At 36.9% G+C, this 14,801-nt stretch overlaps 1 protein-coding gene across 4 annotated transcripts in view; it reads left to right on the top strand.

The window, feature by feature from the left end:
• Window positions 1–14,801, top strand: part of LOC127847194 (collagen alpha-1(I) chain-like) — a 147,929-nt gene that overhangs the window by 97,552 nt on the left and 35,576 nt on the right. For all 4 annotated transcript variants that reach the window (XM_052378920.1, XM_052378921.1, XM_052378922.1 and 1 more), the window contains exons 8-13: window positions 1,016–1,084; window positions 1,912–2,016; window positions 8,780–9,031; window positions 10,030–10,218; window positions 10,382–10,688; window positions 12,433–12,518. In XM_052378920.1, coding sequence (XP_052234880.1) covers window positions 1,016–1,084; window positions 1,912–2,016; window positions 8,780–9,031; window positions 10,030–10,218; window positions 10,382–10,688; window positions 12,433–12,518 — 1,008 coding nt within the window. The remainder of the gene's footprint in view (window positions 1–1,015; window positions 1,085–1,911; window positions 2,017–8,779; window positions 9,032–10,029; window positions 10,219–10,381; window positions 10,689–12,432; window positions 12,519–14,801) is intronic.

A 14,801-nucleotide genomic window follows, 5' to 3' on the forward strand; every position in this document is an offset into this window, starting at 1 on the left:
TTGGATTATTGGATAAATGTGCACATTAGAAAAGCGGTATGTATACTGTTATCGTTCGATTCGGTTTATATGCATGTATTTGCGGATGACATCACAGCATGACGATACACAGGACCTATCTTATAAGCTAAACTTTACCTGTTTTTATAGCCCCTTAAATAAATAAGCTCAAAACTAATAACGCTGTCCGTTTATAACGCTGTTGCGTGGCTTGGACCCCGTCATCCGCGTTATATTGGAGTTACAGTGTATATATAATAAGAGTAAAGGTATCCAACGATGATTTCACAGGTGTATTGAATAACACAATGCAACAGCATAAACGATCAAACAATGCACACATATGTCGTTGTGGTTGCCAGCAGGAAGGGTCCATCTATGATAAACACAGCCATAGTTTATACAATGAAATACCATACACGATAAATACAAAACATAAACAGGTAATCGTTTTAAATAACTTTAATTTGATAATTATTCCGCTTGCACTTGCCTTATTGAAATTAGCGCACCGAACCGCTCTGATAGGGAATACATGTAATAAACACCGACTCGCGAGTTTTCACACCTTTATTGGCATTACACAACAGATTAACACCAATTAGCTGTCGAGTGTCGTTTAACCTCTTATCGATTAAAATCAGTTAAACGGACGGAAAAAGCAATCAAGCTGTGATCGCCGGCTTCTTTGAATTTATGAAAATACATGAAGTTGCATAACATGGATTTGAATCAGAAATGGAAGGTTGGAGAACAAACGGGATCCAAGTACCCCCCGCGTTATATTGGACACAGCGTTATAACGGACCGCACTATATTGGAGTTACAGTGTATAATAATCATTAGACATTTCTTTCCCCCAGAAGTAATTGAAAATTGGGATTGTTTTTTCAATTTCTGCTTGAGATCATCCCATTAGCTTAGGGATCAGGTCCGTTAACAGCTTTTTTTAAATATCAGAAATACCCTGTTTGTTGTAGGCTAGCCTTGGACAGTAAATTATTGTTTGTTACAGGGAAGTCTAGCACAGCTAACGATCTACACCCAATTGGAAAAAATACCACGAGACACTCTGACAAAATGTGTAAGTTATTTCTTTTGATGTTACTGCATTACGAATTCATTCTCTATGAGCCTCAATTGCTGTGTAAAAATGGGGTTTAATGCATGCATGTGAAGTGTATGTAAACCCTTTCCCCCAAAAGAAGCAAAGTGAAAATGGCTTTTGCAACCAGCATCAAACCAGAACAGCCTGCAAGTAACCCACAGTCTGTTCAGATTTTATGCTGTTTGCTGCTCATCAGTAACTAAGAGTTTGAAATGAAGCCTTTAAAACTTGAACTTTAGTAAGAAAGGTCTTAAATTAAATGTAACTTTCTAAGGGACTACAATTGCGTCAAAATATGTATCTACGCGGTAACAGGTTTATTAGCTACATGCATTTTTATTGGTCAGTACTTTCAGTTAAGACTAACATTTTTAATAAGATAATTTAAAGTCGCAGACCCAGCACCTAGTCTCTGAAAAGATCTTTAGATGCCCCCTGAACAACCAAACCTGGAACCTCCAAGTTGCTGTGCAGGCGCCCTACTGTCAAGTCCACGCTGATTTGATGACATTTTATCCTCGCTCTAGGAAAATGGGGCTTAATGCATTAGCTTAAAGTGTTGTCCAAGATTATCCTGTGCAGCCTGCACCGTCTTATCACGGATAACACTTTCCCCCAATAATAATTTTCTCTAAGAAGAGACTTCCTTTAAACGAAAAATACCATTTATGCAGAAAGTGTCTTCCCTGATTAGCCTGTGCAGTATCTGGTACAACACTTTACGCACATGCATTAAGTCAAGGTTTCCAATAACAAGTCTCAAATTAAAAAGCAACAATAATGTCTCCATGTTTTTTAACCAGAATGAAATCGAGGCAATAGGAAAGGCGGGGGATGATGAAGTGTTTGCAGGATCGGGATCCGGCGATGGCTCAGATATCACGGTGGACATTGACGAAATCACTGAAGTAAGTGAAACGTTGTTGTTGTTTTGTTATTGTTGTTGTTGTTGTTGATGGCTTTGATATCGACATTGACGAAATCCCTGAAGTGTTTGAAATGTTGGTATTGTTGCTGTTGTTGTTGCTGTTTTTGTTGCTGTTGTTGTTACTGTTGTTGTTACTGTTGTCGAAGGCTATGATATCAATATCAACATTGACAAAGTCACTGACATTAGTAAAATGTTGTTGTTGTTTTTTTAGCTCCACTGGCCAAAGGCCAGCAGGGCTTATGTCATGGTCCTGTGTCCGTCGTGTGTGCGTGCGTGCGTGCGTCCGTGCGTGCGTTAACTTTTTCTTTAAACATCTTCTTCTCCTAAACTACTGGTCCAATTCTGATGAAATTTCACAGGAATGTTTCTGTGGTGAACCTCTTTCAAATTTGTTCAAATTATGCCCCTGGGGTCAAATTTGACTTTGCCCCTGGGGGTCAAAAAATTGAAAATTTACTTATATAAGGCCTATTTTGTGCAAACTTTATAAATCTTCTTGTCAAGAACCATTAGGCCTAGGGCTACTTAACTTGGTATGTAGTGACACCTTATAGTCCTCTACGAAGTTTGTTCAAATTAAGCCCCTGGGATCAAATTTGACCGTTCCCCAGGGGTCACAAAATTGAACATATTCTTATATTGGGCCCATTTTGTGCAAACTATAAAAATCTTCTTGTCCATAACCATTGGGCCTATTTCTATCAAATTTGGTAGGTAGTGACATCTAATAGTTCTCTACTTAGTTTTTTCAAATTATGCCCCTGGGAACAAATTTGACCTTGCCCCAGGGGTCACAAAAATGAACATATATATAAGGCCTATTTTGTGCAAACTTCAAAAATCTTCTTGTTCTTAATTATAGAGCCTAGGGCTACTAAATTTGGTATGTTGTGATATCTAATAAATCTCTACCAAATTTTTCAGCGTAAGCTGCATAAGCCAGCTTTTCACCTTAGCCTGACCTTTGTAAGTGTCCAATAAAATTCCAATAAAATTTCCCGCGGCTAGGTACGAATGAATACACTTCATTTATTCCATTGGCTGATTTAAGTATACCACCAGAACATTGGAAACATATCCGCGTCTTTGTAACACTGTTTTACTGTATGAAACAATTTTATCTCGAATGAAAAGGCTTAATAGATAGAACAGTTTTACACTCAATTCTCGACATCAATACAGTTTGTGCGTACACCTTTTATTTTCAGAGTATTACCAGCGCAAGAGCGTTTATACTTAAAAGGCTATGTTCTCATATTTAGTACTTACTTCCTTATTCCTGTCAACATGTTAACATGTAAAAGTATAAAGAGCAATGGAAGCGAGGCCTCACTTTAAAGCATTGCATTTCAACCCGCGAGGTATATCGGGTCAATTCGCGGACATTCAGAGTTTATATACAGGTCATCACCGGAGTTGGCGGCCAGTAAAATAATCGTTATATAATAAAGACGCTATCCGTGAACTAGGTGACCTGGAATTTTCTTTAGACCAGAAATATGTTAAATGAAGATATTCAGCAATATAATTATGGTATGTAAATAATAGATTCTTAATGTGTTTTCAACAATACAATGATAAATATTATTGTTGATAAATTTAACAATAATTATTCGTCCATATTGCCTAATGTACTAAAGTGATATTATGAGCATGTAACAGTTTATAGGTGTCTAACGCAACCGTTGATTATTTTTGATGTTTCTACTTCATATACACTTATATTAATTAATGCAGCATCATCATACTAAAACAATATACCAGAAAGAGAAAAATAATGCATTTGAATATCAACCGTACTTTCGTTTGACAACTGATCATGCGTTTACGAGTTGAACATAAATTTAGTTTTAGTGCAGATTTGTTCATACGACACAAAGACACGAAATTGTTTTACGGATCATTTCAGCTTACAGGACTGGGTGGGTCACGTAAGAATATCGAATATAAAATATATTTTTATAAACAACTGGTAGCAAGGTGAGTTGCAGATAATTAATCAGTAACCACATTTTAACTAACTATTTTGACCTGTTAATTCTTTTCAGCTCAATTCAACAGTGCAAAATGCCCATAATATCACTTTAAGCATTAGCACGATGATAATTGATACTGTTAATAATCGAATCAAATAGCAATGCCCGACAAACCACTAAAACAGGTTTGTTCGAAGAACGCGCCTATAAATACGGATACTTCTCGTGTGGCCGGTTGACTCGTATGTTTAAATTTCACTTCCATTCTTCTTTTGGTTTTCTGTTTTGTATCTATAGGTTTATGACCAGCAATATGTTATAATGTAAAATAAGCCGCGAAAACTCCCCGTAACATCCCGTACTGCGTGTGATGCAGCTAAGAACTACACAGAAAAAGACATTCGCTATACTTGATCTCATTCATTAAACTATTTACGCCGTATATCTTTTTTAAAGATATTTCTTGTTTCAAATTATTCCCCAGGGCTCAAATTTGACCCTGTCCCGCGAGGTCACAAAACAGAACATATGACATTTACCAGGGAAGATTACTGCAGCCATGTGGCTGTGACCAACAACAACAACAACATCTTGTAAACATGAGATAAAACCCTGTCATTTAGTGCCATTTTAGATCAGATGGTGACTGCTTACAAAGGATTTGAAGTGAGAACATGTGTTCTGAATGTTTTTCTTCTAAACTGAAAAAAGTCGGGATTTATTTAAATAAAGTGACCATATATCCGGATAAAAAAATTTCGGATGACGTGTTTATTTAATGTCTTTTTTGTAGTGTTTAAACCAGTTTAATAATATCTTATTGATTTTAAAACACAACTTCCATGAACATAATTGTTTCAAGAAGAGTCAATATATGATACTGCATTGTTAACTCAAACTTTGTATCCAAGAGGTGTTGGAATTAATGAAGTGCAATGTTCTTAACTATCGTATATGCTCCTTTTTAATAACTAATGATTCATTGTTCCATTTGTGAATTGTGACTCATGAATTGTGGAGATATGATTGTCAATTGCTCAACGATCCATATAAATTTCTGATCATTTTATAGTTTTCTTAATATAAGTTACCATGAATTGATCTTAGAAGTCAAATGTGTTACTTAATTAAATACATTTATAAATATAAGAAATAATCTTTAGATTATCATAATATTCTCAGGCCTGTTGGTCTAAGGGATGTGTGGTTTGTTAATTATATTTATGCCCCTCTTCAAAGAAGAGGGTGTTTATTGTTTTGCACATGTAGGTCCGTCCGTCGTCCGTATGTCCATCCACCGGATGGTTTCTGGATGATAACTCAAGAACGCTTAGGCCTAGGATCATGACACTTCAATGGTACATTGATCATGACTCGCAGATGACCCCTGTTGATTTTGAGGTCACTAGGTCAAAGGTCAAGGTCACGGTGACCCGAAATAGTAAAATGTTTTCCGGATGATAACTCAAGAAGGCTTATGCCTATGATCATGAAACTTCATAGGTACATTGACCATGACTCGCAGATGATCCCTATTGATTTCCAGGTCACTAGGTCAAAGGTCAAGGTCACAGTGACCGGAAATAGTAAAATGGTTTCCGGATGAAAACTCAAGAACGTTTTATGCCTAGAATCATGAAACTTCATAGGTGCATTGATCATGATTCGCAGATGACCCCTTTTGATTCTCAGGTGAAAGGTCAAGATCACTGTGACCTGAAATAGTAAAATGTTTTCTGGATAATACCTCAAGAACGCTTATTCCTAGGATCATGAAACTTCATAGGTACATGGATCATGACTCTCAGATTACCCCTATTGATTTTCAGGTCACTAGGTCAAAGGTCACGGTGACTCAACTTAGAAAAATGGTTTCCGGATTATAACTCAAGAACGCTTACACCTAGGATCATGAAACTTCATAGGTACATTTATCATGACTCGCAGATGACCCCTATTGACTTTCAGGTCACTAGGTCAAAGGTCAAGGTCACGGTGACTTCACACAGTAAAATGGTTTCCGGATGATAACTCAAGAACGCTTACGCCTAGGATCATGAAACTTCATAGGTAATCATGACTCACAGATGGACCCCTACTGATTTTCAGGTCACTAGGTCAAAGATCAAGGTCACAGTGCCAAAAAACGTATTCACTCAATGGCTGCCACTACAACTGACAGCCCATATGGGGGGGGGGGGCATGCATGTTTTACAAACAGGCCTTGTTTGAGATGATTCTTAACAAAGAAAGATGCTACTATTGTATTTGCTATAAATGTGTGAAAGGCTCTAAGAAGGAACCAGAGATTATTGATCCTTTACCAAACACCAACAGGATTTTACGGGTCTATAGCCGACGACTTTATAAATATTTATGATAAAATGAGAAATTGCTCAAGATGAGCAATTTCTCCTTTTATTACAATTATTTCTCCCCTTCCTGATTATTTCCTTAATATTCTATTACAATTTAATTGTCATCTGCAACCTTTTTCAAATTGGGAAAGTCCAAAATGTGTCGTTTGGTAAAGGGTTAAGGCATTTTGATTCCTATGGGTCTTGTGAATCTGTTTCAAATCAAATGCGTATATTTGATCTGCAGCATCTTAAAATATGTGAAATAGAAAGAACGACAAAATCTTTTGGAGAGATAAATGTACCTACGTTATAAGCAATGGGACTGTGCTTCAAAGGAACAATTCCCGTGCTTTTTAGTCTGTTTAGTTAACACGGTAGTAACTTTTTGCATATAAAAAAATGCTTACCTTTCCAACTTTAAGCGATCAGTGGGACGAGGGATAGACAGAGAAAGTCACATGCTTGAGTACATTTCAACCCATGCGCATTGCGCGTTTTTTTTCGCATAAAAAACAGTGGAGCGATACAGGCCCTCTTGTTTATTCTATAGCCCATTCCTTTTCGATTGGAAAATATAGTGCGATAAATCATGAAATTGGAAAAAAATGAGACATTATTAATATTATTAAAAATAACAATATCCAATTTTTCATAAGTGCATATTTTACTGTAATATATTAAAAAAAAGGTGTTAAGTGCTATGGTATTATACTGGTGTATAATAAACTCAATTAATATTATTATAAATAATAATAATCCAATTTTTCATTAGTGCATATTTTAGTGTTATATTAAAAAATAGTATTAAGTGCTATGGTATTATACTGCTGTATAATTAAAGGGATCTTTTCACGCTTTGGTAAATTGACAAAATTGAAAAAAGTTGTTTCAGATTCGCAAATTTTCGTTTTAGTTATGATATTTGTGAGGAAACAGTAATACTGAACATTTACCATGGTCTAATTTAGCCATTATATGCATCTTTTGACGATTTTAAAACCTAAAAATTATAAAGCGTTGCAACGCGAAACGATTTAATAATTTGGAGAGTTCTGTTTTTGTCGTTAAATTTTGTGAAACTACGAAGATTGCTTATATAATGTATAAAATACGTCAAGAATGTGTACTCGGCGGAATAGCTCAGTAGGCTAAAGCGTTTTTACTTCAGGACTCTGGCAGGACTCCAGGGGTCACTGGTTCGAAACCTGGTCCGGGCAATGTTCTTTTCCCTTTTTTAATTTTATTCTTGATTTTTTACTGGAGCTTTTACGATCCAATGTTTACATTTATCGATATAAAGCATTTAATGAATAAGTTAAAAAATGCCAAAATCTGTGAAAAGGCACCTTTAAGTCAGTAAACTTATTATTGAGTTTATTTTTAAAGTTTGGAACCTTTTGGGGGAAATTCTGTAAAGATTTTGGGGATTTTATTTTTATTTTTGCAACAGTGCTGTTATTTTGAGCCAAAACGATCACTTTTGTAAGATCAGGTACAATCCTAATTCTCAGATATGGGAATATGCACATATTTCTCCTCAAATTCAAGGATGACTCAGACGCAAAACACTCAAAAGCTCATAAAAACTAACGTGAAACTGAGCATGATGGTCTAGCGCATCTCAAAAATCAATAAAAAAACCCTCTAAATATGTGTCCGAATATTGACATAACCCATTTATGCCTAGCGTCTAGAAAAAAGGCTTGGCAAACAGCGTAGACCCAGATGAGAAACCGCATGATGGGGCATCTGATCGAGGTCTGAGCAGTTTGCTTAAGGGAATTTCTGTAAGATATATTCTTAATATAGAAATAAATATACTAGACATCCCTAATTTTGGAAATAAATTGATCCAATTTAGAAGGATGGGATAATCCACTAGGCATAAATGGGTTAAGTATATGTTCCTGATACTTGGCCCAGGTTTCAATGAAATCATGTTTAGGCCATGCCTCAGCAGGGTAGAACCAGTATTAAAATGGTGTCTTTTGAGGTGATCTTGGGGATCAAACCCATGACCTCCTGGTTGCTAGGCACACACCATATCCAATACGCCTAGTGGACCTGTAAAACAACCTGTATTTGTGTAATGCAAGGCGGTACCCAAGCTCTGGTTCATCAGGGACGACACTTTCTGCTTCAACTGGATTTTACCTAAGAAGATACTTTCTTCAATAAAAGCGGAAAGTGTTGTCCCTGATTAGCCTGTGTATCTGTGGTGACACTTCAGGCTTATGCATTATGCCCAGTATTTCCCAAATAGAGGCCCATTAAGAAATTTCTTGGTTAATTTCGCTCACAAATATCCCTGCCTGTATATTATCTATCTGAATGAACCATGTTCATTTTTGTATGCATTAGTTATATTATTATTATTCTTTATTTTCTATGTTTTCATTGCAAGGCGGTACCCAAGCAAAGCATGAAAGGAGAGCAAGGAGAGCCGGGGCCCAAGGGTGAGAAGGGAGACCAGGGTCCGCCCGGAATACCCTCCCCCCCTCAACCTCCACCAGACCCGAGTGTCCTGTTGGGGATGAAGGGGGAAAAAGGGGACAGAGGGGACATGGGGATCCCAGGTCAGCCTGGCAAAGATGGGTCCAAAGGGGACAGGGGAGATGTGGGAATTCCAGGGACCCAGGGACCCCAAGGAATACAGGTGAGCTTTTGTGCTTTGTTTTTGCTTTTTTAGTTTTTACCAGGTCATTCAGTGTTTTTTTCATTCAAATTTGGGGCCTGTAGAATGACCCATTCCCAATTGAAAAAAGTATATATTTTTCCCAAATGGGACCTAAAAAAATAAAATCTTTTAAATAAGTCACAACATTTAGTTCATCTCTGATCATACTATATAAGTTGATCGTTGGTAAATGTTATATTGGAATCACTTTTATCCTCTATTTTGAAGCATTTGTTAGCCCCAAAAAAACACCACTTATTTTGCAATTTTTGCCAAAACGACAATGTTTTCCTCAAGCCAATGGGCCCCATTTTCAATATGGTGTAAAAACACTGTTATTATTTCAACAAAAATGTACTCTTCACTAAACAATAATTGTATTCACTACAGACACACTGTAATTTTATCATACCGGGATGTAATTTTTCCAAAAATATTTGTGAATCCAATTTACCCAGGGTTCACTTCTGAGATTCATATCACATATTCATATGTAAAACAAATGGGGGTTAGGGGTGGGTTACCACCGATTCTGCGACATATTTTAAAAGAGGCCCAACAAATCTGACATTCAAACTTCTGAACATATTACACTGGCAGCCATTACTTCTTATATAAGAACATGTTTATGCCCCTGGTAAAGTGGCATATAGCAGTTGAACTGTCAGTCCATCTGTCTGTCTGTCTGTCTTGTCATTTTTCTTGTCATTGGCTGTTGTTTCTGTCGTTCAGTGTACATTAGTAGACCACTTTTTTCAGGTTCCAGTCCATAAGTTTTCATCAGGTTATCAGCATTTCATAAACACAAATTTCTTGGCACAATATCTGGGCATAGTTAGCTGATTGTTGAAATAGCTCTTGGGAATGTTTGAGTTATATCCCTTGGGAATTCTTTAGTTATTGCCCATGGGGGACGAATTCTTAAGTTATTGCCCGTGGGAACGGTTTAATCATTGCCATTGTTTCATTGTTTACAGGGACATCCTGGTCTCGCAGTTGTAGGACAGAAAGGCGAGCCAGGATTGCCCGGACTGCCTGCTGAACCACGCCCGTACGATGAAGAACCCGGACCTAAAGGAGAGCCCGGGATGCCAGGACTTCCTGGCAAAGATGGAAAAGATGGAGTTCCGGGTCGAGAGGGTCCAGTGGGACCACAAGGACTGCCGGTAAAAAGATTCTTAAGAATCCATAAAAGTTTTACTTTTTTAGATTCTCTTGCATTGTGAAATTTCTAAATGCCCAGGCCCCATTCCTTAAGAACTGAGTTTAAAAGAATCTCCTAATATGGCAACAAAACATACTTTCTTATTTTGCAAGCCGCAATTTCAGGGCCAAGGCCTTGCAGGAGTGCCAGGAAGGGATGGTCTACCAGGCTTAATGGGTCCCCAGGGTCCACCAGGCCCCCCTGGACCACCAGGACCTGCTCATACCCAGCCCATATCCCTGATCGCAGATGATGACCTTTTTGAGGGGTCAGGAGAGGTCAGGCCCGCGGTTGGCGGGGTCAAAGGTGATAAAGGTGATCGCGGTGTGCCCGGGCCCCAGGGTCCACCAGGTATTGCAGGCCCTGCTGGAATTCCGGGTGTGGCTGGAGCAAGAGGGCCCCAGGGTGAGACTGGACCCCAGGGACCTCCTGGTAAGGATAAGTAGGTCGTGGATTTAAAAATAATAATTCAATTGTTCTAATTAGATTCTCATAAAAATGCCATTTATTGTCCCCTACCGATTTCACCGGAGGGGACTTATGGTTTGCACTCTGTCTGTCTGTCAGTCAGTCAGTCTGTCTGTCACATTTTTCTGGATCATGCAATAACTTAAAATGTTCTTCATATTTTTTCATGAAACTTGAAACATGGATAGATGGCAATATGGACATTATGCACGTCATTTCATTTTGTTCCTACGTCAAAAATTCTGGTTGCTATGGCAACAAAAAAATCAGGGACCTCCTGGTAAGGATAAGTAGGTCGTGGATTTAAAAATAATAATTCAATTGTTCTAATTAGATTCTCATAAAAATGCCATTTATTGTCCCCTACCGATTTCACCGGAGGGGACTTATGGTTTGCACTCTGTCTGTCTGTCAGTCAGTCAGTCTGTCTGTCACATTTTTCTGGATCATGCAATAACTTAAAATGTTCTTCATATTTTTTCATGAAACTTGAAACATGGATAGATGGCAATATGGACATTATGCACGTCATTTCATTTTGTTCCTACGTCAAAAATTCTGGTTGCTATGGCAACAAAAAAATCAAAAAAATCTGATAATGGTGGAAATTTCTGAGGATGGTGAAGCCGGTAGGGGACATATATTGCTTGGCAATAGTCTTGTTGGTTATGATCTTCCAGAGATTGGTCTATGTTTGACAGTCCTTACCAAATAAGTTACTGTACCAGAAAAGTGGAAAGTGTATTACATTATAAGCCTGTGCATAGTGCACATGCATTAAGCCCAGTTTTCCCAGAATGCGAATCATCTGTAGTTTGTGGACATTTTTCTGAAATGATACAATTCCTGGCCCAACATGGATAACAAATTCTGGAGTCAGTTTTTAGAATAACTTGCTTAAGTTTCATATTAGGTTGAGTCCTTTAATTATTTTCAAGTATATGTTGTTGTACAAAATAGTATTTATAATGTTAATTTTGCATAAAATTGTCTTGAAAGCTTGACTTCTATAACAACCAAGCACCCATTAACAGATTTATGCAATTTGTTTACATTTTCGCAGAAGCACTCGTATATATTGCTGAAATATTCTAAATGAACACCATTTAATTACATGGTGATAATTTTTGCCTTTCTTAGATATATCTTGATTTGAATTTACTGTCTATGAATTTAACCCTTTCCCACTTAAATGAAAGTCAAAATGGCTATGTGCAAACAGCATAAAACCAGAACAGCCTGCTAGTAACTTGAAGTCTGTTCAGGTTTATGCTGTTTGCTGCTCATCAGTATCTAAGGGTCAGAAATGAAGCCTTTAAAACTTGACTGTAGCAAGTAAGGTATTTAATTGTAACTTTCTAAAGGACTACAAATGCATAAAAATACGTATCTAAGTGATCAAGGGTTAAGGTTTCATCTTTTAACTAAAGGTAATGTAATTTTAACATCAGGGCCCAGTTGCTCAAAACTTTAACGGCCAGTTAAGGTTACAGTCTGTTAACTTAAGACCCAGATAAAATTAAGTTTGAAAAAATTACGTTATCTAACAAATGTAAATTATAAAAGCATAAAAATGTGTTTGCCATTATCAGATATTTTAAAGGTTTCACAATAAAGTAACATGAATTATAACTTGATCCAAAAATTACAAGCTTTTAGCTTCACTGGTTGCTACAAAAAGTTGAACAATATGTTTTTATGGTTGCAGGAGCCCCAGGGGTGTTTGAAGGTGACCCAGAAGACCTGAGGGGAGACCCTGGATCCCCTGGCTTACAGGGTCCTGAGGGAAAACCAGTAAGTATTGCAGATGCGCCTTAAATTGTATACAAAATATATTAATCATAAGACACTTCTTTCTTAAAAAAGATATTTTTATATAAAAAAAATTAATTGGGATTTTTTTTTACAATTTCGGTTTGGGATCGGGTCCGTTTGCTTTTGAATAGGGTCTGTTTAATGGCCTGTTTTACATTGCAAAAAAAACACTGCTGTGTCAGTTACAAAATGTCCTAAATAAAGAAATATGTAATTAGAGGTGATTTATGTCAAGTTGGATTCAATATAATTGGAAGGACTTGATATTTCAATTTTAAGAATATTCTTTATTCTAAGACTTAAGTTTAAGAATTGATTGGTGAATACAGAGTTTTGATTTCATTATTACTAATTTAACTCTTAAATCAGTTAACCAATGGAAGTCAAGACTCAAATGTAGCAAGCATTCTCATTGGTCAATATTTTGTTCTGAGACTTAGTATGACACTGAATACTTTGTAAACAAATTCAGGCCAACATTTTCGCCGAAGCGGCGACTATATGCTCCCCCCAAAAAAAATTTGAGGGGGAGCATATAGTCGCCGCTTCGTCTGTCCATCCGTGCACAATTTTTGTCCGGGCTATTTCTCAGCAACTAATGACCAGAATTCAATGAAACTTTATGGGAAGCTTCACTACCAAGAGAAGATGTGCATATTATCAGCGGGTTCTGGTCGGATGATTTTTCACAGAGTTATGGCCCTTTTAAATTTTTGAAATTTTCCATTAACTGTACATATAGTGCAATTCTTGTCCGGGCTATTTCTCAGCAACTGATGACCGGAATTCAATGAAATTTTATGGGAAGCTTCACTACCAAGAGTAGATGTGCATATTATCAGCGGGTTCTGGTCGGATGATTTTTCACAGAGTTATGGCCCTTTGAAATTTTCTATAAAAAAATTATTTTCCACCCAACTACTGTGCCCTCAAGACATTTCCTTTCATCTGAATATATAGTGAAATATTGTGACAAAAAAAACCTTTGGGGAGCATCACCCGTCTCCGACGGTTTCTTGTTTTTTTTACAGATATTGAAGATGTTCATTTTAAAGTTAATTGCAAGTAAATGTTTTTGAAAAAAGGACATGGCTTGAACATAAACAAATATCTAGGAAATGCACTAAGAGTATTGATTACATTACTATCAGGAGTTAAAATATATGAAGTTTTAATGGGAACAGACCTTTATGTTGCATTTTCTGATCATTATATAACTATCTTAAATTGCAAACAAAAGGATTAAGGTAAGATATTACTACTGATGTGTTTTATTTCTGTTATATTTCTGTTTTTGGAACTGTTGTATTGTGGGGTTTTTTATCAGGTGAATCTGAAAGGGTTGGTCCCTACCCATTTAAGGCTGAGTAAGCCTTGTTCTGGGAAATCTGGGCAGAATGCACGTGTGTTAAGTATTGTCCCAGATTAGCCTGTGCAGTCTGCAAAGGCTAATCAGGGACGACACTTTCCTCCTATCTTGATTTTCATTTCGACGAGACTTTCTTTAAAGGAAATATTCTATAAAGCAGAAAGTGTTGTCCACAATGTGCATAATGCACTGGCTTATTTATGATGACACTCTATGCTCAAACATAAAGCCCAGATTTTCCAGAAAGAGGTTGACTTATCCTTTAATGGTTTAACCCTTTACCACTTAGATACATATTTGACATGTTTGCAGTCCCTTAGAAAGTTATTTTTAATTTAAGACTTTTCTTACTTTATTCAAGTTTTAAAGGCTTTTTTCCAACCGTTAGTTACTGATGAGCAGCAAATAGCATAAAACCGGAACAGACTGCGAGTCACGCGCAGGCTGTTCTGGTTTTATGCTGTTTGCACATAGCCATTATCACTTTGCTTATGAGTGGGAAAGGTTTAAATGGTAAGGGACCAACCCTTGCAGTCCCATCCTCTGATTTACAAAAATATGGGTCACTTGTATTGCAAGGTGCTAAAATTTGAAAAGCATTTATGTGAACAATTATATTGTTATATTTTCAGTTCATCTAATGTTGTTTAAATAAGTTGTGCATGCCTTTTGTGTTGTATACTTTTCCACATTAAATTTGTTGACACTATTTCTACTGAAATGTGAAATATTAGCCATATGCCAGTATGGCCTTCTTGTTATACTAATGCTAATTGGTACAATTTGTTCTTCAAGGGACCAACAATTACATGATATAAATTGTATTAATGACACACATAATCCCTGTGTAGAGTTTGCTTACATCATTGTGGTAGTAAGACACATGATACAAT

Source organism: Dreissena polymorpha, chromosome 10 (assembly GCF_020536995.1).
Source record: "Dreissena polymorpha isolate Duluth1 chromosome 10, UMN_Dpol_1.0, whole genome shotgun sequence".
NCBI classification, from domain to species: Eukaryota; Metazoa; Mollusca; class Bivalvia; order Myida; family Dreissenidae; genus Dreissena; species Dreissena polymorpha.